Source organism: Panicum hallii, chromosome 2 (genome assembly GCF_002211085.1).
Source record: "Panicum hallii strain FIL2 chromosome 2, PHallii_v3.1, whole genome shotgun sequence".
Classification (NCBI taxonomy): Eukaryota; Viridiplantae; Streptophyta; class Magnoliopsida; order Poales; family Poaceae; genus Panicum; species Panicum hallii.
The window spans coordinates 39,342,461-39,365,737 of NC_038043.1; the positions used below are offsets into that span (position 1 = coordinate 39,342,461).

The following is a 23,277-nucleotide window of genomic DNA, read 5'->3' on the forward strand; positions in this document are numbered from 1 at the left end:
AGCGAAGAGTTTTTCTCGGGATTTCAGAGTAACACCAATACCACGATTCCTGGATCCTTTTTCCTAAACCTGGAAGATTTGGGTTCAAGGCTCGGGGGCTGCGGGTACGTGGCATCGACTACTTATTTTTCGAATTTATTCGAAGAGTAGGTAAGGAGGATTCAAGCTCAATTTGACCCTCAGCCTGATTCTCCGATTCAACCTAAGGCTCGGGGGCTACTCCATATGGAGTGCGATTTTTCAAATCGCACAGCATATCAAAAATAAAATTCAGGGCATGAGCACCTCATAGTTTCGATGCAGCCAAGCAAGTACTCGAAGAAGGACTTCAAGACGAAGCTTCAGAGGAAGTCGAAGACTGCTTCGAAAGTACTCGATAAGCCTGCAGTACTCAGCTACGAAGAGCTCGGGGGCTTGTCAGACCCGGGGCCACCGGGCTGGCAACATAACGTAGTTTAAAGAGGTCTAAGAGATTAAGTCCGTCTTATCTCTTATTCATCTTATTTATCTCTTATTTATTCCGTTTAAATATGAGATAAGGCTAACCGATATAGGAGGAATCTACTCGAGATATGTTCTAGTATGATTCCTTAGCTGGTATTGGTTAGCATCTTTGTAACTCTGACCTCTCGGATATATAAGGGAGGTCAGGGACCCCCCTCAAAAAGGAAGATCATTAGGTCATTCTACATCAAAGGCAATACAAACCATACAGGACGTAGGGTGTTACACTCCGTGCGGCCCGAACCTGTCTAAGTCTTGTGTTCCTTGCACCTTCGTGTTCCTGATCTCGGCGTCCCCTCACCCAAAACTTACCACCTTGGGTATATCCCTCGGTGGGCAGCCGGTTAAACACCGACAGCGTGATCCTCCTCGGCCTCTCGGCGCCACTCACATGTACCTCGAGGGTAGTCCGGGCGTCTTCTCCGGCTCTCTTCTCATCGAGGCGGGAGCGCAAGTCACGCGATCCGCCGGTGCACGATCGGCCTGGAGTGGGTTGTTGCGACGGCGGCCGGGAGTCCCCACGGGAGGGACCTCAGATGATAGTGCGGGACCCTGAGCCCCCAGCCTCGGGCATGCCTTCCCGACAAGACTGGCTAGCTCATCGAGCCACTTCCCCAGAGGCATTCTAGGCTCTGCTCTCACCGGGGGGTGGCGCAGGTGCGCACTGGCTGCCACCAGTGCTTCCCTAGGGGGAACACCACCGAGGTCGAGGTGCCCTCGTGCCCGGGACGCCTGCAGGATCGCCCACTTCCAGCCCTCAACCCGAAACTGGGCGAACCTGACATTGGCGGAGGTGGTGCCTCCGGAGGCGGACTTAGGAGCGTCAAGTCAAGGCAGCGCTGTGAGGCGCCCACCTGGTGCGAGGGGATGTGGTTCCACCGCCCCCACGCTAGGCGGCGCATTGGATGGCCCCCTTCGGGGGCATGATCACCGTTGCTCTCACCATTGGAACGGTCAGAGCGGTTCACCATGGTTTCTCTTGAACGTTCTTCGTCGGGGATAGAGATCCTTTGCGCCAACACCCCCTACCTGGCACGCCATCTATTGGTGGGTGAGTGCCGCAAGCAGGGATTTATGGGAACCCCGTTTAGAGATTCGACTAGGGGTGTAACACGTAGTAGGATTCCGACCGTGTGATGATCGGGAGACAAGGTGGTTTAGACAGGTTCGGACCGCTGTGAGCGTAAGATCCTACGTCCCGTGGGGAGCTGGTGGAAGTATTGAGCTGAATTCAAGTTCGGCTTGATTGGACTCGATCCCTTTACACATTGCCCGTCTATTCTATTTATAGCCCTCCCCGTGGACCCCGGGAAGAGGCTTACTGCCTTAAGTGTGAATGCGGCGCCTGATGAGGGGCACCGGCCTGCAAGTGGCGCCCGCTCACCAGGCAGGGTCCTATGACGTGGGCCAGGACTGTGGTCACCTAGGGTCCTCCTCGAGGGACCCCGGGATGCTCCGAGGTCTCTCTCGGGCTCTATGCATCGCCTGGGGTCTTTCCTGTGCGTTGCCCGAGGCCGCAGGCGCTCCTCTCCATATCTATCCGATGTGACGGGAGGTGTAAGTGGCAGGAGCCACCCCACCGCCCATCGCCAGAGGATGTGATGTGACCTAGGAGGGGAGGCTCCCTCTGTCCCGGTCGCCGCGCCGTCTGTGAGCACGCCTCCCCCATAATCATTTTATTTTATGGGGAAGGCGCGCCGTCTACGGGCCTCGGCCGGTTGTAGCAGGGCGGGGGACATTAAATGCACCATCAAGCGATCCCTTCTCCACGAAGGAACCGCCTCATCCTAGGGAGGCGCTTGGCCTCCCATGGTCTCAGGTTCTCTAGGAGGCGCCTCAGTTTGGCCCATTACTGCTAATGGGCCAAGAGGGTCTTTTAGCCCATTTATCCTTAATTTGTCTAGGGCTGGGGGGACCCCTGTTCCCGTGGCACTGGCAATATCCTTGGCGTGAGTGGAGATACACTTTTGAGGAGTTGGTGATTAGGGTTTTTAGCGGGAGCGAGCAAACTTTACTCGATCTTCTAATCGATGGCTTGGGGTGTGTGTAGGGCACTCCCTACGGAGTACCGGTGGCGGGTACATCTTTTTTGTGGATACTTCATTGAGGAGTTGGTGGTACCCATAACGGTTGCAGTTGTGGACCATTCGATGGATACGCATGTGACGGTGACGCTCACTTCGGCAAGTAAGGACCACGTCAGTCTAACCCTGGTGATGAAACTATATTAAGCGTGCACACCACTTACCGTTATGCGGGCGGGTCCGGCCCGAGCTAGCTGGTGCCGAACCAAGCCTGAAGGAGGATAGAGTATCAGTGCAGGGGGAGGAGATGCTGTCACATCCCGAATTTTTAATTCCGCAATTACCTTAGAATTAGCTTAATTAATAACTATCCAAGTATTTAACTAGAAAAGATTAGTAAATAAAAATAATAATAATAATACAGGTGAAGAGTGCTTGTACGTGTCTAGCAGACAACGGAACAAACCCCGCGGACAAACTATTCAGCTGTAGTTTGATTAACAGCCAAAGGCTCACGTGGTGATTAATTACGACACCTCAACGTTAGCCCCATCTACATGAAAAGAAATAATAAAAATATAATAATATATACTAAATAAAATAATAATAATAATAATAATAATAATAATAATAATAATAATAATAAAATAAATTAAACATTAAATCGAGCTGTACAATATATTGGCTCTCCAGATTAATGACAAATACGCAGACTATACTCATTCATGCACCGGACGCAAAACTCCATACGCGCGGATAGAACTCCATACCGCGCTAGCGTCTGGCAGCGCCAGCACCTTCTCGAACGAGCTCGCCCCTTCCCTCGCCACCGCCATTCTGTGTCAGCCATTTCCCCGACCACGCGTAGCCATTTGCCCGCTGCCATCTGCCTGTCTCTCAGCCATAAAGAAAGGAGAAAGAGCGATGAGACGTGAGAGGAGAGAGAGAGAGAGAGAGAGAGAGAGATGAAACGTGATAAGGAATGGAGAGAAATGAGACATGACATGCATGCCTGGTGCAAGTTGACTACCATGCATGGATGGGAAATGGCAAGCTGTAGAGACACAAGCGTCAGGAGTCCCATGCATGCGAAAGCAAAGTTGACTACTATGCCTTGATGTGAAAAGGCAAGCTGCAGAAGCACACACAAGTAACCAGCCCTCTCTGCTGCAATCAACCAAAAAGAATAGTTCGCGCACAGCACGCGTCGTCGTACGCTCGCTGTAGCGCAACCTTATCTTCTCGCACTGTGCCGAACCGCCTTATCCTGTTTATAAAAAGGCAGCGGCGCTGGTTTGCGATCTCTCACCAAACACTGAAAAACCAATCGACCCTCTCCCAAGAATCACTGAGCTTTCTCCAACTCGCAGTAATAAGGTAGCCATTCCCGCCAATCTCCGAACTCGTTTTTCATTTCCGAAATTAATACACAGCCACACTGTAAATTTCATATCTCACCCATTCGAACTCCGAATCACCCAATTCTTCTTCGTAAATTCATATAAATTCAAGTGCTATTTTATAATGATGATTGTGTGCTGAGCTTGATTGTCTGTGTGATTATTTGATGTGATAAAGAGGCCGTACCCGAGGAAGATCCCGTCGAGCAGAACGATCCTATGACGGGTGTTGGGAACGTTAGCGAGGACGAAGGCAAGTCTCACTGACCCTTTGATCATATTGATCCTATGAATGATTGCTTATAGTAGAGCCTGGATAGGTGACCATTGCATAGTTGAATGCATTGCCGTTGTGAACCTCATTGACTGCCTTAATTTGCATGCCTTGATATGAGTCTGCATTTAATATTTATTATTCCTTGTTATTGGATGCATGGTTAAATACTTGTCTATGTTTGAGAAGTGATAATGATTTATGGACAAGGCCGTGTAAGTACTACCGTTGGTGTAGGCTTACGCTCAAGCGCTATCGTGGTGATAGACTTGGGTAGGCGAGTTTTGTGATTAAGGATTTGTGGTTGTGGTGCCATCTCACCTAACCTTTGTTCATACAACCACTCGACCCTGTATGGGCAGGGCATAGGCTAATCCCACTGGCTATTTCGGTGACTGTCCTGAGATTGAGTTGATTTATATTTGAGACCGAAAGTGGTCTGGATATAATGATGGTGCTGGACGGGTTTATCCGGGATAGGCCATGGCTGGGTGTCGCCTATGTTCGGGCCGTGCTGAGCGGTTCCGGCTTGTGTAAAGTGTACAAGCTCTGCAGAGTCTGAAAATCCATTCGAATGGCCGTGTCCTCGGTATAGGACAGGTTACGGTGTGGACATCACACCTAGAATGAGATGCTTGGAGATGAGATATGCTTCTGGATAAGATTTGTTTGCATATAGAGTTATTGTTGTTGCATGGATATACCCTGATAATTTGCATTACAGTTTTGAGTTCATTCACCTTTGAGCATATTTATTTGATCGTTGCACTAATTAATTGCTCTATATATCTCCCTCCCTGGCAAGGTGGGACTTGCTGAGTACCTTGTACTCACTCTTTTATTGTTGATGTTTTTAGCAGCCGATCCGGATTACATGCCTGAAGACTGCGAGTAGTTCGCGTCCGCAACCAAGTCAAGCCTGTGGAGTTCAATGTGGAGTTGTGGTCGAGTCGTAGCGTCTAGTTAGTATGTATGAGTGTGAAGACCAAATAAATGCCCTCCTATTAACGACCATCGCTGCTTTAGTCGTCGTTATCATCTTGATGAGGTGTTGTGAATGTCATTAGTGTGTTATACGACTATGTACCACTTGTGTTATGTATTGTGCCAGCTACTGATCCAGGGACTGGCACTGTAATACATAATAAACTCCGATTTATTTGATCGGGGTACTTCAAGTGGTATCAGAGCCGTACTTGGCTGTAGGACGCGAACCGTAGGGTGTAGGAGACCCTAGGACATAGGTCTTAGGTCAAGAAACCCCATAAAAAAATTAAAAATCGTAGGAATCACGTAGAAATAGGATTTGTTTGAAAATCCTGACCCTTATTTATTTTCTCGGTCAGATGATGAATGACTGGACCACCACCTACTGCATCCATGAAGAAGGTTTTCCCAAGGTGCTCTATGCCACCACTGTCCGACTTGGTATTCCGGGTCGCCCGGAGTACGTAGGTCGAGAGTACGTGGAGCAAGGCACGGAGTACTGTGAAGTCATAGTCCATATTGGCGCCAGTGATAAGTTCTTGGAAATGAAGCCTTGGTGCGTTACTGCTACAGGAACTCGCTTGACCGACACCTACCAGCTTGTTGCCCGCAAAGCCTTGAAGTATCTTTGCCAGATGTATGAATGGCATCTGGGACCCACTGCCATGAAATATTTCCCACCCTTGGTCCGCAACCGACCAGCCTGGGAAGCCAGAGTCCGAACCTTGGAGAACTTAGGATCCCAAGAGAATGACCCTACTGTCGTAGCCATGTCTGGGTATTTACTTGCCCTGGACGACGTGTGCGACCGGCAGATTTTACAAGTAAAGCGCCTCACCGCACGCGCAGAAGCCGCAGAAGCCCGTTGGCACAAGTCCCGAGTGGAGCTGGCTAAAGCCGAAGCACGCGCCGCGCACGCCGAAAGCCGTATTATCACCTTGGAAGAAGAGCTGATGGAGCAGGCCGACCACCACAGCAAGCTTTTCAGAGGTGTATATTTAGTGGAGCGTGCTAAAAGAAAGGAATCCCATCCCGAGAATGCTGACCCACCAATTCTAGAGGGAATCCCGCTGTTTCACAAGCCTAGCCCTCCTAAAAGAATATGCGAGCCTGTGCCACCCACTCCACCGACATCGCCTCGCGATGAGGGAACCACCCAGAAGGAAGACCTTGGTGACCGTGCCAAGCCCGAAGATGAGACCCTTAGGTGTCATAGCATTAAAGTTCGTCCCGGCCGACTTTATGCCGAGTATTGTATCTTGTGTTGTAGTAGACTATTGCCCTGCTTGGTTTAAATGAATGTATTGCTTGTGTGTCCTCGTTTGTGCCTGTTTGTTGGTGTGTGATTGATTGCTTAATAATTAGCCTGCGGTATAGCAGGAATATTAAAACATATATATAAATAAATAATAATAATAATAAAACAATAATAAAAAAATAATAAAATAAAAATTTATTATTAAGTAAACAGTAACAGTAACATTTCATACAAGAGTCTAACCTCCTATCCCCTCCTGGTTAGCAGATGGTGAACTTGGCTCAAAGGGCCGAGTGTGAAGTTCGTCGAGCTGCAGGAGCAAGGGGAGCTTTCTCTACCCCAAACCCACTCCTAGCCGAGCACTCTAGGGCGAGTGATCAGGAGGACCACGTAGAGGAAAACAATCCAGAGTTACCACCACCCCCGGCTGTTGACTTGGCCACCATCCTGGACCGTCAAAACCGCATCCTGGAGCTGCTAGCCAATGCCATCCTAACCCAGAACACCAACAGAAATGGGAATGAAAATGGAAATGGTCATCATGCCACTTCATCATATACCCACAGGATTGTGGACTTCCACAGACTTCATCCACCAAAGTTTGGAGGATCTGACAATCCCATTGAAGCTGATGATTGGCTAAGGGAAATCGAGATGAAATTGGAGGTTATCCATGCTGACAACAGAGATAAGGTGCTCTTAGCTGTTCAGCAGCTGACTGGACCCACACTAGCATGGTGGCAGAGTTATAAGGAAATTAATCCGGAAGCACGCACCATGCTCTGGGATGATTTTGTTAAACTGTTTAGGGAGCATCACATCCCTAACAGTGTGATGAAGTTAAAAAGGCAGGAATTCATGAGCCTTCAACAGAGGAACTTATCAGTGACAGAGTACCTGCATAAGTTCACAGAGTTATCCCGTTATGCCCCGTACGAGGTGGACACCGAAGAGAAGAAGCAAGATGCTTTCCTTCGTGGCCTTGACCCTGAGCTGAGGACTTATATTGAAGCTTCTGTCTATCCTGATTTTAGCACCATGGTGAATAAGGCCATCACCACTGCAAAGAACAAGCAGGATGAAATGAGAGACAGGAAAAGAAAATTTGAGGCAAAGAAGGCTTATTCCCAAGAGAAGACTTTGAAGGTGCAGCAACCTACCTTCTCTGGACAGAAGAACTATAGTAAGAATTCTTATCAAGCCCTCACCAAGACCTACCAACCATCCACTTACAAGCCACCCACTTCTCCCGCAAAAACTCAAGGATCTTTCCAGAAGCAGCAGACGGGAGGAAGTCAAGTGACCAATCCGAAGGCTTGTTTCAACTGCAGAGAGGTTGGACACTTTATTGCCAATTGCCCTTACAAGAAAGCAACCCCATCGGTCTTCTCCAACTCTGTGAATGGACCAAAGCCAATGACTGGGATCACTCGTGGGACAACTGATAAGACACAACCATCCTTTGGAAAAGCCAAGGTGAACCATGTGTATACTGAGGAAGCCGAGGATGCACCAGGAGTAATACTCGGTGAGTTCCTAGTCCAATCCTTCCTAGCTATGGTACTTTTTGATTCCGGAGCCTCCCACTCTTTTATTTCGTCATATTTCGTGGAAACCCATGATATACCCACCGTAGCCTTGAAAAAGCCATTAATAACTAAATCCCCTAGAGGCCACATCCCATGCCACTTAGGAGTGATCAACATTCCTATTAATCTAAGTGGGGTAGTATTCCTCACCAACCTAGTGGTCCTAAATTCCCACGGGATTGATGTAATCCTTGGAATGGACTGGCTATCCAAACACCGAGGGAACATCGCCTGTGCGGAAAGAACCGTTACTGTCACAAACCACCAAGGAAAAACTATCATTTGTCACATCAGACCAAGCCTATCTGACTCCTTTGTCCACAACCTAAAAGTTGAAAACCCTGAAGATGTCCCCATAGTAAAGGAGTACCTTGATGTGTTCCCTGAAGAGTTGCCTGGAATGCCACCCAAACGAGAAATTGAGTTTGTGATAGACCTGGTCCCTAGAACCGCACCTATTGCCAAGAGACCCTATAGGATGGCAGCCACTGAGTTAGCAGAACTTAAGAAGCAACTCACTGAGCTTGAGCAAAAAGGATACATAAGACCTAGCTCGTCACCGTGGGGAGCACCAGCCCTTTTTGTAGCAAAAAAGGATGGAAGCAAGAGACTTTGTGTGGACTACCGAGCCCTGAATGAAGTAACCATAAAGAATAAGTACCCACTGCCAAGAATCGATGATCTATTTGATCAACTAAAGGGAGCCAAGTATTTCTCAAAAATAGATCTGAGGTTGGGGTATTATCAGCTAAGAATTAGGACTGAGGACGTACCTAAAACAGCTTTTGTGACCCGTTATGGACAATACGAGTTCACAGTAATGCTGTTTGGACTAACCAATGCTCCGGCCTACTTCATGAACCTCATGAACAAGGTGTTTATGGAAGAGCTAGATAAATTTGTCGTTGTCTTCATCGATGACATACTTGTCTATTCTCGAAGTGCTGAAGAGTATGGTCAACACTTAAGGATTGTCCTAGGGAAGTTAAGGGATCATCAACTGTATGCCAAGTTCAGTAAATGTGAATTTTGGCTACAGAAAGTAAGCTTCCTAGGACACATCCTGACCGCTGAAGGAGTAGCCGTGGATCCTGAGAAAGTGACAGCAGTGGCAAATTGGAAGAGGCCAACTACTGTCACAGAAATTCGGAGTTTTCTTGGACTAGCTGGCTATTACCGAAGATTTATTGAAGGATTTTCTAAGATAGCCAGACCAATGACAAAGCTACTCCAGAAGGACAGGAAATTCGAATGGACCAGTGCATGTGAAATAAGTTTTTGTGAGTTGAAGAGGAGGCTAACTACCGCCCTGGTGTTAGTCCTACCAGATATTCGCAAAGACTTCACCATATATTGTGATGCCTCCAGACAAGGCTTAGGCTGTGTGCTTATGCAAGAAGGAAGAGTAGTAGCTTATGCCTCTAGGCAGTTGAAGACCCATGAGCAAAATTACCCAACACATGACTTAGAATTAGCAGCCGTGGTCCATGCTCTTAAGATTTGGAGACATTATTTAATTGGAAACAAGTGTGAGATTTACACGGACCACAAGAGTCTTAAATATATCTTCACCTAACCAGACCTGAACCTGAGACAAAGAAGATGGTTGGAGTTGATCAAGGATTATAACTTGGAGATCCATTACCATCCTGGTAAAGCCAATGTAGTGGCCGATGCCTTAAGCAGAAAAGCTTATTGCCACCACCTGGTGACCCAAAAGCCGGAGTTGAGTGAAGAAATGAAGAAGTTAAACCTGACCATTGTGCCCCATTCCCTCAATTACAACCTTAGCATCCACCCAGTCCTAGATGACCAAATTAAGGAAGCCCAAAAGGATGATAGAGAATTGATGAAGATTAAGAACCAAACTGGAGAAAATAAAGCCCCAGACTTCAGAGTGGACCAATATGGAACCTTATGGTTTAAGAAGAGGTTATGTGTGCCAGAGCAAGGTCATTATAGGAACACCATCATGGATGAAGCTCATAACTCTGCCTACTCTATTCACCCGGGAGCCACTAAGATGTACGTGGATATTAGAGAAAAGTATTGGTCGAAAGGAATGAAAGGTGACATAGCCAGATTCGTGGCACAATGTGATGTATGCCAGCGGGTTAAGGCCGAGCACCAGAAACCTAGTGGATTACTTCAGCCATTACCTGTACCTGAATGGAAGTGGGAGGAAATAAGTATGGATTTTATTAATGGACTCCCAAGGACCCCAAGAGGTAATGACTCCATATGGGTAATTGTTGACCGCCTTACTAAGGTCGCGCACTTCATACCTGTACGTACCTCATATGGCGGGGATAAATTGGCAAGGTTGTATGTCAACAACATTCTGAAGCTACATGGAATTCCAAAAAGGATAGTGTCTGACCGAGGAGCACAATTCACATCCAAGTTCTGGAAAAGTTTACACAAGGCACTTGGAACCAAATTGGATTTTAGCTCAGCATATCACCCTCAAACAGATGGACAGACTGAGAGGGTTAATCAAGTATTAGAGGATATGCTAAGGGCATGTGTTCTTACTTATGGCAAGAACTGGGAAGATAGTTTGGTCTTTGCAGAGTTCTCCTATAACAATGGATATCAAACTAGTCTAAAGAAGGCCCCTTTCGAGGTGCTTTATGGAAGGAAGTGTCGCACGCAGCTAATGTGGTCAGAAGTTGCGGATCGTATCGTCGAAAGCCCTGACTTCATCAAAGCTGCAGAAGAAAAGATAGCGGAGGTGCGAGAGAATTTAAAAATAGCTCAGTCACGCCAGAAAAGCTACGCTGACAAGAAAAGACGAGAGCTAAAATTTGAAGTAGGAGATCATGTGTATCTCAAAGTTTCACCAATTCGCGGGACACGAAGATTTCGCGTGCGTGGAAAGTTAGCCCCGCGGTACATTGGCCCATACCCCATCACAAAGAAGATAGGTGCCGTGGCCTATAAGCTGAAGCTACCAGAGCAACTGTCCGACGTGCATGACGTCTTCCACGTCTCCCAATTAAGAAAGTGTCTACGTGTGCCAGAAGAGCAAGTAGTACCCAACACTTTGGACCTACAAGATGACCTGAGATATCAAGAAGTACCCATTAAGATCTTGGACACCATGGCCAGAAGAACCCGGACGAGGACCATTAACATGTGTAAGGTTCAATGGAGCCGGCATTCCGAGGCAGAAGCAACCTGGGAAAGAGAAGATGCGCTTAAGGAGAAGTTTCCCTATCTGTTCAAGGATCACAACGAATCTCGAGGACGAGATTCAATCTAAGTGGGGTAGGTCTGTCACATCCCGAATTTTTAATTCCGCAATTACCTTAGAATTAGCTTAATTAATAACTATCCAAGTATTTAACTAGAAAAGATTAGTAAATAAAAATAATAATAATAATACAGGTGAAGAGTGCTTGTACGTGTCTAGCAGACAACGGAACAAACCCCGCGGACAAACTATTCAGCTGTAGTTTGATTAACAGCCAAAGGCTCACGTGGTGATTAATTACGACACCTCAACGTTAGCCCCATCTACATGAAGAGAAATAATAAAAATATAATAATATATACTAAATAAAATAATAATAATAATAAAATAAATTAAACATTAAATCGAGCTGTACAATATATTGGCTCTCCAGATTAATGACAAATACGCAGACTATACTCATTCATGCACCGGACGCAAAACTCCATACGCGCGGATAGAACTCCGTACCGCGCTAGCGTCTCGCAGCGCCAGCACCTTCTCGAACGAGCTCGCCCCTTCCCTCGCCACCGCCATTCTGTGTCAGCCATTTCCCCGACCACGCGTAGCCATTTGCCCGCTGCCATCTGCCTGTCTCTCAGCCATAAAGAAAGGAGAAAGAGCGATGAGACGTGAGAGGAGAGAGAGAGAGAGATGAAACGTGATAAGGAATGGAGAGAAATGAGACATGACATGCATGCCTGGTGCAAGTTGACTACCATGCATGGATGGGAAATGGCAAGCTGTAGAGACACAAGCGTCAGGAGTCCCATGCATGCGAAAGCAAAGTTGACTACTATGCCTTGATGTGAAAAGGCAAGCTGCAGAAGCACACACAAGTAACCAGCCCTCTCTGCTGCAATCAACCAAAAAGAATAGTTCGCGCACAGCACGCGTCGTCGTACGCTCGCTGCAGCGCAACCTTATCTTCTCGCACTGTGCCGAACCACCTTATCCCATTTATAAAAAGGCAGCGGCGCTGGTTTGCGATCTCTCACCAAACACTGAAAAACCAATCGACCCTCTCCCAAGAATCACTGAGCTTTCTCCAACTCGCAGTAATAAGGTAGCCATTCCCGCCAATCTCCGAACTCGTTTTTCATGTCCAAAATTAATACACAGCCACACTGTAAATTTCATATCTCACCCATTCGAACTCCGAATCACCCAATTCTTCTTCCTAAATTCATATAACTTCAAGTGCTATTTTATAATGATAATTGTGTGCTGAGCTTGATTGTCTGTGTGATTATTTGATGCGATAAAGAGGCCGTAGCCGAGGAAGATCCCGTCGAGCAGAACGATCCTATGACGGGTGTTGGGAACGTTAGCGAGGACGAAGGCAAGTCTCACTGACCCTTTGATCATATTTATCCTATGAATGATTGCTTATAGTAGAGCCTGGATAGGTGACCATTGCATAGTTGAATGCATTGCCGTTGTGAACCTCATTGACTGCCTTAATTTGCATGCCTTGATATGAGTCTGCATTTAATATTTATTATTCCTTGTTATTGGATGCATGGTTAAATACTTGTCTATGTTTGAGAAGTGATAATGATTTATGGACAAGGCCGTGTAAGTACTACCGTTGGTGTAGGCTTACGCTCAAGCGCTATCGTGGTGATAGACTTGGGTAGGCGAGTTTTGTGATTAAGGATTTGTGGTTGTGGTGCCATCTCACCTAACCTTTGTTCGTACAACCACTCGACCCTGTATGGGCAGGGCATAGGCTAATCCCACTGGCTATTTCGGTGACTGTCCTGAGATTGAGTTGATTTATATTTGAGACTGAGAGTGGTCTGGATATAATGATGGTGCTGGACGGGTTTATCCGGGATAGGTCATGGCTGGGTGTCGCCTATGTTCGGGCCGTGCTGAGCGGTTCCGGCTTGTGGGTAAAGTATACAAGCTCTGCAGAGTCTGAAAATCTATTCGAATGGCCGTGTCCTCGGTATAGGACAGGTTACGGTGTGGACATCACACCTAGAGTGAGATGCTTGGAGATGAGATATGCTTCTGGATAAGATTTGTTTGCATATAGAGTTATTGTTGTTGCATGGATATACCCTGATAATTTGCATTACAGTTTCGAGTTCATTCACCTTTGAGCATATTTATTTGATCGTCGCACTAATTAATTGCTCTATATATCTCCCTCCCTGGCGAGGTGGGACTTGCTGAGTACCTTGTACTCACTCTTTTATTGTTGATGTTTTTAGCAGCCGATCCGGATTACGTGCCTGAAGACTGCGAGTAGTTCGCGTCCTCAACCAAGTCAAGCCTGTGGAGTTCAATGTGGAGTTGTGGTCGAGTCGTAGCGTCTAGTTAGTATGTATGAGTGTGAAGACCAAATAAATGCCCTCCTATTAACGACCATCGCTGCTTTAGTCGTCGTTATCATCTTGATCAGGTGTTGTGAATGTCATTAGTGTGTTATACGACTATGTACCACTTGTGTTATGTATTGTGCCAGCTACTGATCCAGGGACTGGCACTGTAATACATAATAAACTCCGATTTATTTGATCGGGGTACTTCAGATGCTGACCTCATGTCCCCCGAGATGCTGGATCTTGCGGGATCTAGGTGTAGGAGGCTTCACAGTCCCGGGGTGACCTCTTGCGGGAGGATGCGCCCAAACCCAGGAAAGCAGGATGGTGCCGTAACCCCTAGAGTTCATTGACCAGTGTCTCATCGTTTAGTTGGGTCACTCCAGGCTGGCTTCGATTCGAGTGGGTCCAGGTGGGCAACCCTTGCAGGGTGAAAACTATACGTATAGCCGCGTCCTCGGTCATGGACAACTCTTTGATCTGACATCGCTAACAAGAGTAGTGTTACTTGATTTCTACCTCCCTCTAGTTGGATACTCCTATCCTGAAGGACAGCTGAGGTTTGAGGAGCGGGAGTTCTCACCGACTTGGTGGATGGAAGGTGTGTGTTGACCCGGGGACCTGGAATGCCAGGACGGCCCGTGTAGAGGAGATATGGATGATGTCGTAAACTTGCTTGCTGCTTGCATAGGAAAACATCGGCCTATTCTTGGCTATCTCTTTAAATACCCTTTCACGCCACTTGAAGCGTGCATACGGATGGTGACGTGAATACATCCTATTATTTAGAAAAGTTTGGCTAGATGCGGGATCCGTCCTGGAGATCGACCCCAATGACTACAAAGGGAAGGACTGAGGCTCGTGCTTCGCCCAAAGTTGCCTATGGGAGGAGATTCACTAAGTTGCGTTTCCGTTTTCTTCATGATCCATTTAGCCCAAGGGGCTTGTAATGAACTGTACTACAATCCTACGGATTATATATTATTTAAACTCATGTAATGACTTTTTGTGTTGTATGACTAAGATATGTTTCTGCAATGAGTTATGTACATGATAGGGCTTGATCCAGGGACTATGATATAGGTACAGGGAGTCAGATTCTCAGATACGAAAATCCGATTTGCTTCACGTGTCCTCTGAAATATATAGAATATGTGAATTGCACTCATGACACAATCTTGTTGATCCCATTCCTATATATGATATTTGGTAGACCAAAGATAGATTAGAGCGGGATACAGTAGTATCTCTCTTGATATTTTTCTATTTTATTAATTTAAAGCTATGACTGGACACATTGGATGCTTTTGCCTATTTCTATATCTCCATAACATGACTACTATATCCACATGTCTGTATGTAGCCTGGAGATATAAAAGTATCCAGTTGATCATTTTTTATTTTAATTTAAAGCTATGACTGTTGACTGGACACATTGGTCTCGGAAGGAAGCGAACACGAGACATCAAGTACATGGCTCTGTCTCTATAAATACAGCAGCGCCTCGTTGTTTTGAAACCACACAAACAATAGCGCGTCGTAACTCAGGCTTGGCCTCCATCGAACGGCACTATATGGCCGCCAAGGCCGCGCGGTACACCATCATTTTTGTTCCATTTCCAGCGCAGGGCCATGTCACCCCGACGCTGCGCCTGGCGCGCACCCTCGTGGACCATGGGGACGTCTCAGTCACCGTTGCCGTACCCGACTTCATCCATTGCCGCATGGCCCAGCTGTCCATCCCAGGGGTGGCTCTCGTCTCCATACCCAGCGGCATCCAAGATGACGGCAACGGTGAGCCCCCAGGACCCCCAAGCTTCCTGCACGCCCTAGAGCACTACATGCCGGCTCAACTGGAGGGCATGCTGACGACAGAGCGCGGCATAGTAGGGGCCCGCCGTGTATCGTGCCTGGTTGTCGACCTCTTGGCGTCATGGGCAATAACCGTGGCTGCGCGCCTCGGCCTGCCGGTGGTCGGCTTCTGGGTGGGGATGTCGGCAACCTACCGCACCGTGGCGGTGATCCCGGAGCTTATGGACAAGGGTCTCATTTCAGAATCTGGTATGCCTTCATTCTCCACGCTGACCTATTGCTTTTTGTGCCTTCAGTCCCATGCACTGCACCTAGGGAGCTTCGAATTTGGCAGGAATGTCTTAACGTTGTTGATACATCTGTTAAGAGATCTTATAAGCTAGATAATTTAAGGATCGGACCCTAAAAAGGTCTGGACTCTAATCTTATAGTTTAAAAATATATAAAAATATATAAGGATAATTTGGATTGTGAAGAGAGTACTGGTGCCATGATTGTTACCACCCCTAAATGCACCTCTTCAGGCGTCAATCATGATTCCCTTTTTTGAAACAGTTTTTCAGTTTTTTTCTTTATTCCCTAGATCAAAAATATTAAAATTCCATTCTACTTCTCGTGAGATCTGTATCAATATTTCTGCTTCCGCGGTCTATCGTGGTATTTGGCGATGGTAACATTGGGGTTTAATAAGCCTCAGCCTCTGTATGATTTTATTTTTGCGTTTACATATATATGCTAATTGATTGCCCTTACAAACATGAAGGTACCATAGTATCACCTGACCAAATCGACAGTGGCCATTGCAACATACACCAGAACATTGCAGATCTCCACATATTGCCTGCAAAGTTAAAACTGAGATTCAAAGATCTTCCGTGGCTCATTAGCAGTAGCGCAGTATCCCAGAAATCAAGATTAGCCTTCTGGTTACAAACAGTGAATCGTGCGAAAACCATCCGCTCCATCCTTGTCAACTCCATCAATGGTGAGGGTGGCGACTCTGAGTTGTATGATCCACCACAGGGTCAGGAAATCCTACCCGTTGGCCCGCTATTGTTCAATGATGACTCGAAGAAGACGACTGCAATGTGGCAGGTTGACCAGACTTGCATTGGTTGGTTAGACAAGCAGAGTGTTGGTTCAGTGATCTATGTATCATTCGGAAGCTGGGCTGCACCTATGGAACCTGAGAAAATAAGCGGATTTGCGCATGGTTTGGAGGCCTCGGGCCGCCCATTCTTGTGGGCTCTCAAGAACCACCCATCATGGAGAGCAGGCCTCCCTGACCGGTACATGGAGAAGGTCGCCTGCCATGGCAAGATTGTTTCATGGGCACCACAGGATGACATTCTTAAGCACAAGGCAGTGGGGTGCTATATCACGCACTGTGGCTGGAACTCAGTGCTGGAAGCTGTACGCCATGGGGTTCGCATGATATGCTACCCAATCTCTTCGGACCATTTCATCAACTGCGCATACATAGTTCACATGTGGGAGGTTGGGATTGCGCTGGATAGCAGTGACCAGAGCAATGTGAAAGATTGCATCGGAAGAGTCATGGAAGGCGAAGAGGGAAGGCATTTGCAGCAAATGGTAAATAAACTGAGGAAAACAATCACTGTTGGTGAGGCAATGTGTGTTGCCAAGAGGAGCCTCAGCTTGTTCATGGAGAGAATCAAGAACAATTTGTCAGATGAAGACATCAGAAGAAATCAAGTAACACCACAAAACTGTGGCTAAGCCTCGGTTGAATTTGCTCTGATATGTGCAATTTCACCTTGTTACTACGAAAGAGTAGGAATAGAGGCGTAAAATAAATTTAAAAAGTTATTAGATAGATCTACTTATTTGTGTCGATTAACAAAATGTGTTTTTCATGTACTTGCACCCGTAAAATACCATAACAGTTCAGTAAGGAGCTTCTTCACAATAATGTAAAATATCACATGCATCCTACAATATGGTTCCCACCGTACCTCCCTATCTTAAGAAATGACAACAATGGATCTCACTACTAAAAAACCATTTTAGAGTCAGATAAAAATATATTTATAAGGTCACCGGCACCCACCCCTGCTTCTCGCAACTAGAAATAACTATTTACAGGGACGAGTAATGCGTCCACTCCTAAAAATCCATTTGTAGGGGCAGGTGGAGCTCACCTGTTGGTCAGGTCATGGCATGACCCGTCCTTACAAATCAATTTGCAGAAAATAAAAAAATAAAAAAACTTGAAAACAGCAAAATAAAAAAATATCCCAACCAACCGGCCACCACCACAAGCCACTCTACTACCAAGCTACAATTTTTTTGAAGAAATTTGCACACTTGCGTAAACAGGATTCGAACCGCTTACCTCAAGCCTCGCGCGTACCCTCCTTTCCACCACACTACACAGTCGTTTGTGACTCTATAAGGTATGCTACTCTTTTGTATTAACTCTGAAATCGATTTGCAGGAGCGGTGAAGCCATCACTCGCCCTAGAAATCCATTTCTAGGGGCTGTGACGCCATCACCCGCCCCTAAAAATATTTTTCTATTTTATTCTAAAAATTCATATAAATCTTTAAATATGGCAAAACAAATAAAAAAGTAAAACTTTGTTATTGTCAACTATAGATACAGAAAAAATATACTAAGTATACTTCAGTGTATGTAAAGGTTAATATTATACAAATCTCAAAGTATGACTTGAGAATACTGTACAATCATAACTATTAGAGAACTTGTAATGATTTTTTGGACCACTAAATGATTTTACATGAAAAAGTTATCAACTATAAAATTTTAGATCTCTTCAACCTCAGCAATTTTAGTATAAATTTTGACTTCATCCGAGATCATATGAAAAATTTATGAATTTTTTTTGCGTGATACTATTTGTAGGAGTGTGTCATGCCATCACCCCTCCCTAGAAATACATTTTTAGGAGCGGGTGATGGCGTTGCCCGCCCCTAAATTTATATTTCTAGGGGCGAGTGATGGTGTCACCCGGCCCTAAAAATGATGGTCATTTTCAGGAACGGGTGACGCTATCACCCGCACCTAAAAATGAATTTACAAGGGCGGGTGAATTGCTACAATAGCCCCGTCATTTGTAGGAGCGGGTTATCTTTTGGACCACCCCTAGGTGCCCCTACGAATCGATTTTTAGTAGTGTCTTGATATATCTAAGAAATTAAGTCATGCTAAAAAATTAAAGATAATGCCAAGTTACCTCCTGATGGCTGAACTATGCCACATACCTTGATTAGTTTTACCATTACCCACGATTTGAAAGGGAGGCACGGGTGACGGCAGCATCTTACTTTCATCACACTACATTTTCTCCTTTTGTTCAGTGATAGTAACCTTCTCATTCTTCTGCAGTATGGCTCTTTCTTCGCGCCTTGGTTCATTCACCTTTTCTTCTCTGATTCTTCTTGCCTCACAAGCACTTTACCACTACCAGATTGCCTTATTGTTGGTTTGGTGCAAAGACCTCAAACTAGATCGTCAATGCGGTAGAGAAAATGACTGTCAAATTTTATTAAACTTTCCTTTTTATCCATGATTTTTGTCTTTAATGATTCATTTGTTTCTTAATACAAACTTATATTATATAAGATGGCCAGCGTATTTTGGAAAAAAAGAAAATTCATTTGAGTAATTATTGAGAAAAAAAATACACGACAATGAAATCTACTAACTGTTAAATAACGGATGTGGGGATTCTGTGCGAAGTTCTTTGATGTAATAATGAACAGCCAGATGTGTCACTTGATACAAAGACCGGGACAATAAAACTGGTAATTGGCACGATACAGACGTCCTCATTTGCATGTAGCGACGAGGATCCTCCTGGGCGGCAACGACGGCCGCCGCGCGTGGAGCGTGGCGAGGTTGTCGAGGATGAGGATGTCGCCCCTGCGCCACCGGAACTGGACGCTCTCCTCCTCGATGATCTCCCCGATCCGCTGGACGAAGTTTGCCGGGATCTCGCTGCCGTCTGCAGCCGTGGCGGAGCTCTCGTCCTTCCCGTGCATCCCCACCACCGTGTTGAACCACATCCTCCGGCCCCTCCGGCCCGGGAAGACCCGTGTCAGCGTGCGCGGTCCCAGGATCGTCTTGACGCTGCCGTCAGGTAGCCACTCAAGGTCCATGCCGAGCGCTTTAGCTCTGCACGAATTGTCAAGAGCAATAGAAACTCTAGGAGAGATATCGATGGGCAAATAGGAATGAGGCCATGGTCCATTTGAATAGTTTTTCATAAAAGAAAACTTATGGTGTGCTGTCATGTTTTTTTTTTCTGCTTGGCTTTGACCGCTAAAATGTGTTGAGTTAAACAGTTCGAGAAATGAAGAAAAAAGTACTGGACAAATGCATCTGGCTTCATCTTTTTGTTTCTTAGGTAAAGGTAGGTCTCTTCCTTTTACTCTTTGTCCACGTGGTATCTTAGCTACACATTTTGTTTTGCAAACACCTATTTTAAGGCTTCAAAGTGGAGCGTGAATATGTAGGTTTTGTAGGAAAAATGTTGCTAACCGGGAAAATATCAATTATAATGTCAAATAAAAAGTAAATACGTACTCTATCAGTCCAGAAACAAATGTTGGTTTTGTAATTTGTATACTTTTTCACTGAGGTGTTTCTGGTGACTTCATTAGGCTAACTATCTGCAAGTCTAGTCTTTCTTAGCCGTTCATATGTGTGCCTGTGTTCAAGCATCTGTGATTTTCATAGGCGTTGTCAGACCTTTCATTAGCAGGGATTGCATTAATACTCAATATGTCGATGTTCAATAACCAGAGACAGTAGCCAGTAGCAGCGTCACGGTACAGAGCAACACTTAAAACAATCACGAATCATAATTTATGGACTTATGTGAGGAATGGTTTGATTGGTCTTGACTCTTGAGGAACGGTTTCTTGTTGCATACGTCCTTTCACTAATAAATTATTTGCCAATATTGGACTCTTCTTCTTGACCATTGTTTAGGTGGCATCCTAGGGAACAATGCCAGCATACACATACCTAAGATTTTCCCCATTGACATAGCTAGAGAGTAGAGACTAGAGAGTGTGATAGAAAAACTGAAAGACAGCAAGTTGACGGTGTGCTTGATTACCTCTTCTCCGCCTCTGCCTTGTCCGAGGTGCCGAAGGCGTCCTCCCATCCTCGCCCCCTCATAGACTTGGTGTCGTTCTTGCTCAGCGCCGTCAGCGTGTACCGGAGCCCCTTGGCGTCCAGCTCCTCCACCGTCTCCGGGAACTCCTCCAGCGCCCGCTCCGTCACCCGGAAGCTCGGCACGAACGGTGTCTCCCCGCCCTCCGGCGGCGGCACCTCGCAGAACAGTATAATCTTCTCGGGAAACTCCTTGATCTGCACATCATTAGTTCCAAACGTCACAAGAAATCTAGCGCTAGCCACGAGGATCGACGGCAAATAATGATAAGCAGCTACGCACCAGCACCATCTCGTGATGGAAGTAGACGAACTGCTCCAGGGGTCCCTCGTTGGCGGTCCAGACGCGGCCGTGGACGTGGGTGCGCGGCGCTGGGCCGACGTACCGGATGTCCGACCATCCCATGGCCTCCACGACGGCGTCGAACTCGGCGGCGTCGCGGACGTCGAAACCGCGCAGCAGGACGGCGCTGTTGGCGACGACCTTGGCCTCCAGCCACTCCCGGTTGGCCCTCAGCGCGGCGACGAGAGCCTCGTGGCTCGTGTGATCTTCGTCTGCCGTCGAGGGGCCGACGACCAGCGGCATTTGCTCGCCGTCGATGGTCTTCTGCCCCTGGCACTCGCCAACGCTGAAGAAATCGCTGGGCTGCGACTGGGACTGGGAGGCGCCCTCCATGACGAGCGCGTTGTTGATGGAGACCTTCGCTTGCAGCCACTCCCTGTTGGCATTCAGGGCCGCCATGAGAGCTGCGTAGTCTTCGTTGCTTCCGCTTTCTTTTAACGGCTTGGTACCTATCATCTTTTGATCCTTGCATTCATCAACGATGAACTGGTCATCTTTTGAAGTGCCCTCCATGGTGATTTCTTGTTCCTTTTTCCTGTGTATTGTAACGATTAATATAACTCTATCTAGGCTCCGGTTTTCCGCCCCTGTGGTTCAAACACAGTGGAAGAACAATGTTGGTATTTATAGGCAGGAAATTCAGGCAGTCCAGAACTATTCTAGTACTCTCTAGTTTTTGGAGTTCAGAAAATGACATAATTTGAAGGGATCCCTGTCAAAGAAAGATTGCTGGATGGAGGAGATAACAAGGGCAGTTTTGTATCGGAAATCTTGCGATAATTGGTGGGGCATGGCTGGCGCTGGTAATTGCCAATTGTTGTAAGGACTAAGCAAGGAAGGTCAATTTTGGAGGCAAAATAGCAACAATAGCAGCATGCCTCACGATAATCGACGGCATACCTCCTTCCAGTCTTCCACTTGGCGACCTAAACAACATTGGTGGATTCACCATCTGAAACTTCACCTATCACAGACATATAGCAACTTTTTGACTTTGTGATGGGTTGTCATATTGAGGCTAAGACACCCATATAACTGTATGGAAACAGTTCCAAAAAATTTAAGATGATAAATAAAATAGGAAAAAGTCCATTTATGACCATAGAACTATTACCTGAGTTTGACTTTAGCCATCCAACTACGAAATCAGTAATCTTCGACAACTATCAAAACCGTTTACATTTAGCCATTTAGCTGTTTTGAAGGGTGGTTTCAATTATAATGCTATAGTCTCAGCTCTTATAAGCAATTATAATGCTATACTCTCAGCTCTTATAAGCAATTCGTAGCCCCCGTTATGTTTCTGCTTGGAGCTTTGTGCTGGAATAAAAAAAAAGATGACAATAGTCAAGTAGCCAGGTTCAAACATGACGCCATTGGATAGTCCAAAACAAAGGTTCCCTTGGAAAACTGTAGAATGCTTACTGAAGATTCCTTTTATGTCCTACTAAGCTAGAGATTTGTTATTCAATTCGCTCTTTGCAGACACAAATCAGATTGTGCATACTACATACATCAATCGCTGCTAAATACATCCAAATGCTTCTGGAGAAAGCCATGTGTTTGGAAATCATGGGCACGTAATTGATGGAGAAATAAGTAGCAAGAATTGGAGGAGGATATTTGACAAGTGTGATTCACTCCGACCAGGTGATGACCAGACGTGGCTGGACGGCTTGACCACACCTCAATGGGTTGCGGACTACTCTTTTTTTTTCTTTTGTTCCCTATTAATTGAGAATGCCGTCTCTGTCTCCCCCAAAATCATTACAATTTCAAAATTAAACAAACTAACCACATAAACTGTATGGATATGTGCAACCTCTACCAGAATTAGTGGACCGGAAATTTTTTATTCTACAATTTTTTCATCAAATCCTTGTTTATGTCGCAGCATTGAGTTTGTATACATTCTCCAAGCAGGAAACATGGAATCGTGGGACATCTCTGATAAATGAAGACGTCGTATCCAAGCAGGTAAGACGGCTTCAACTAAAGAAAATTATGAAGTTTCTGTCAGAGACGTACACCTACATGTTGTAGTCTGGTTACAAGTTACAACAACATTAAACTTGCATTTTGTAGTGTAAATCACTTTGTATTAGAAATCGACATGCTAACGCGTAACATTTTTCTGTTGTCCTGCATGTTTTATGAAAATATATAATTTGCAGTCCTAGTACATTCAGACAACGTAACATCATGCGGGCTCACACGCTGCTACTTCTCCGACTGTTGCCAGTTGGCACGTGATTACTGAGTCTCTACAGGAGCTTCTTTGTATTGTTCTTCTTGTTACTACCCATGGCATAAAAAATTAACTTTTCCAAAGTGTGGACAATTGCTGAAATCTC

At 45.9% G+C, this 23,277-nt stretch overlaps 2 protein-coding genes across 2 annotated transcripts; one reads left to right on the plus strand and one right to left on the minus strand.

Annotated features, from left to right (window-relative positions):
• The first annotated feature begins 15,178 nt into the window (after positions 1-15,178).
• Positions 15,179-17,156, plus strand: LOC112881023 (UDP-glycosyltransferase 82A1-like). The gene is made up of 2 exons (XM_025945735.1): positions 15,179-15,665; positions 16,180-17,156. The coding sequence occupies exons 1-2, from the start codon at positions 15,179-15,181 to the stop codon at positions 17,154-17,156; spliced, it is 1,464 nt and encodes a 487-aa protein (XP_025801520.1).
• A 1,973-nt stretch (positions 17,157-19,129) lies between these two features.
• LOC112883106 (clavaminate synthase-like protein At3g21360) lies at positions 19,130-21,489 on the minus strand. The gene is made up of 3 exons (XM_025948338.1): positions 20,864-21,489; positions 20,525-20,778; positions 19,130-19,575 (listed from the first exon to the last, which is right to left on the minus strand). The coding sequence occupies exons 1-3, from the start codon at positions 21,434-21,436 to the stop codon at positions 19,230-19,232; spliced, it is 1,173 nt and encodes a 390-aa protein (XP_025804123.1). The 5' UTR covers positions 21,437-21,489; the 3' UTR covers positions 19,130-19,229.
• Between the last annotated feature and the right edge of the window lie 1,788 nt (positions 21,490-23,277).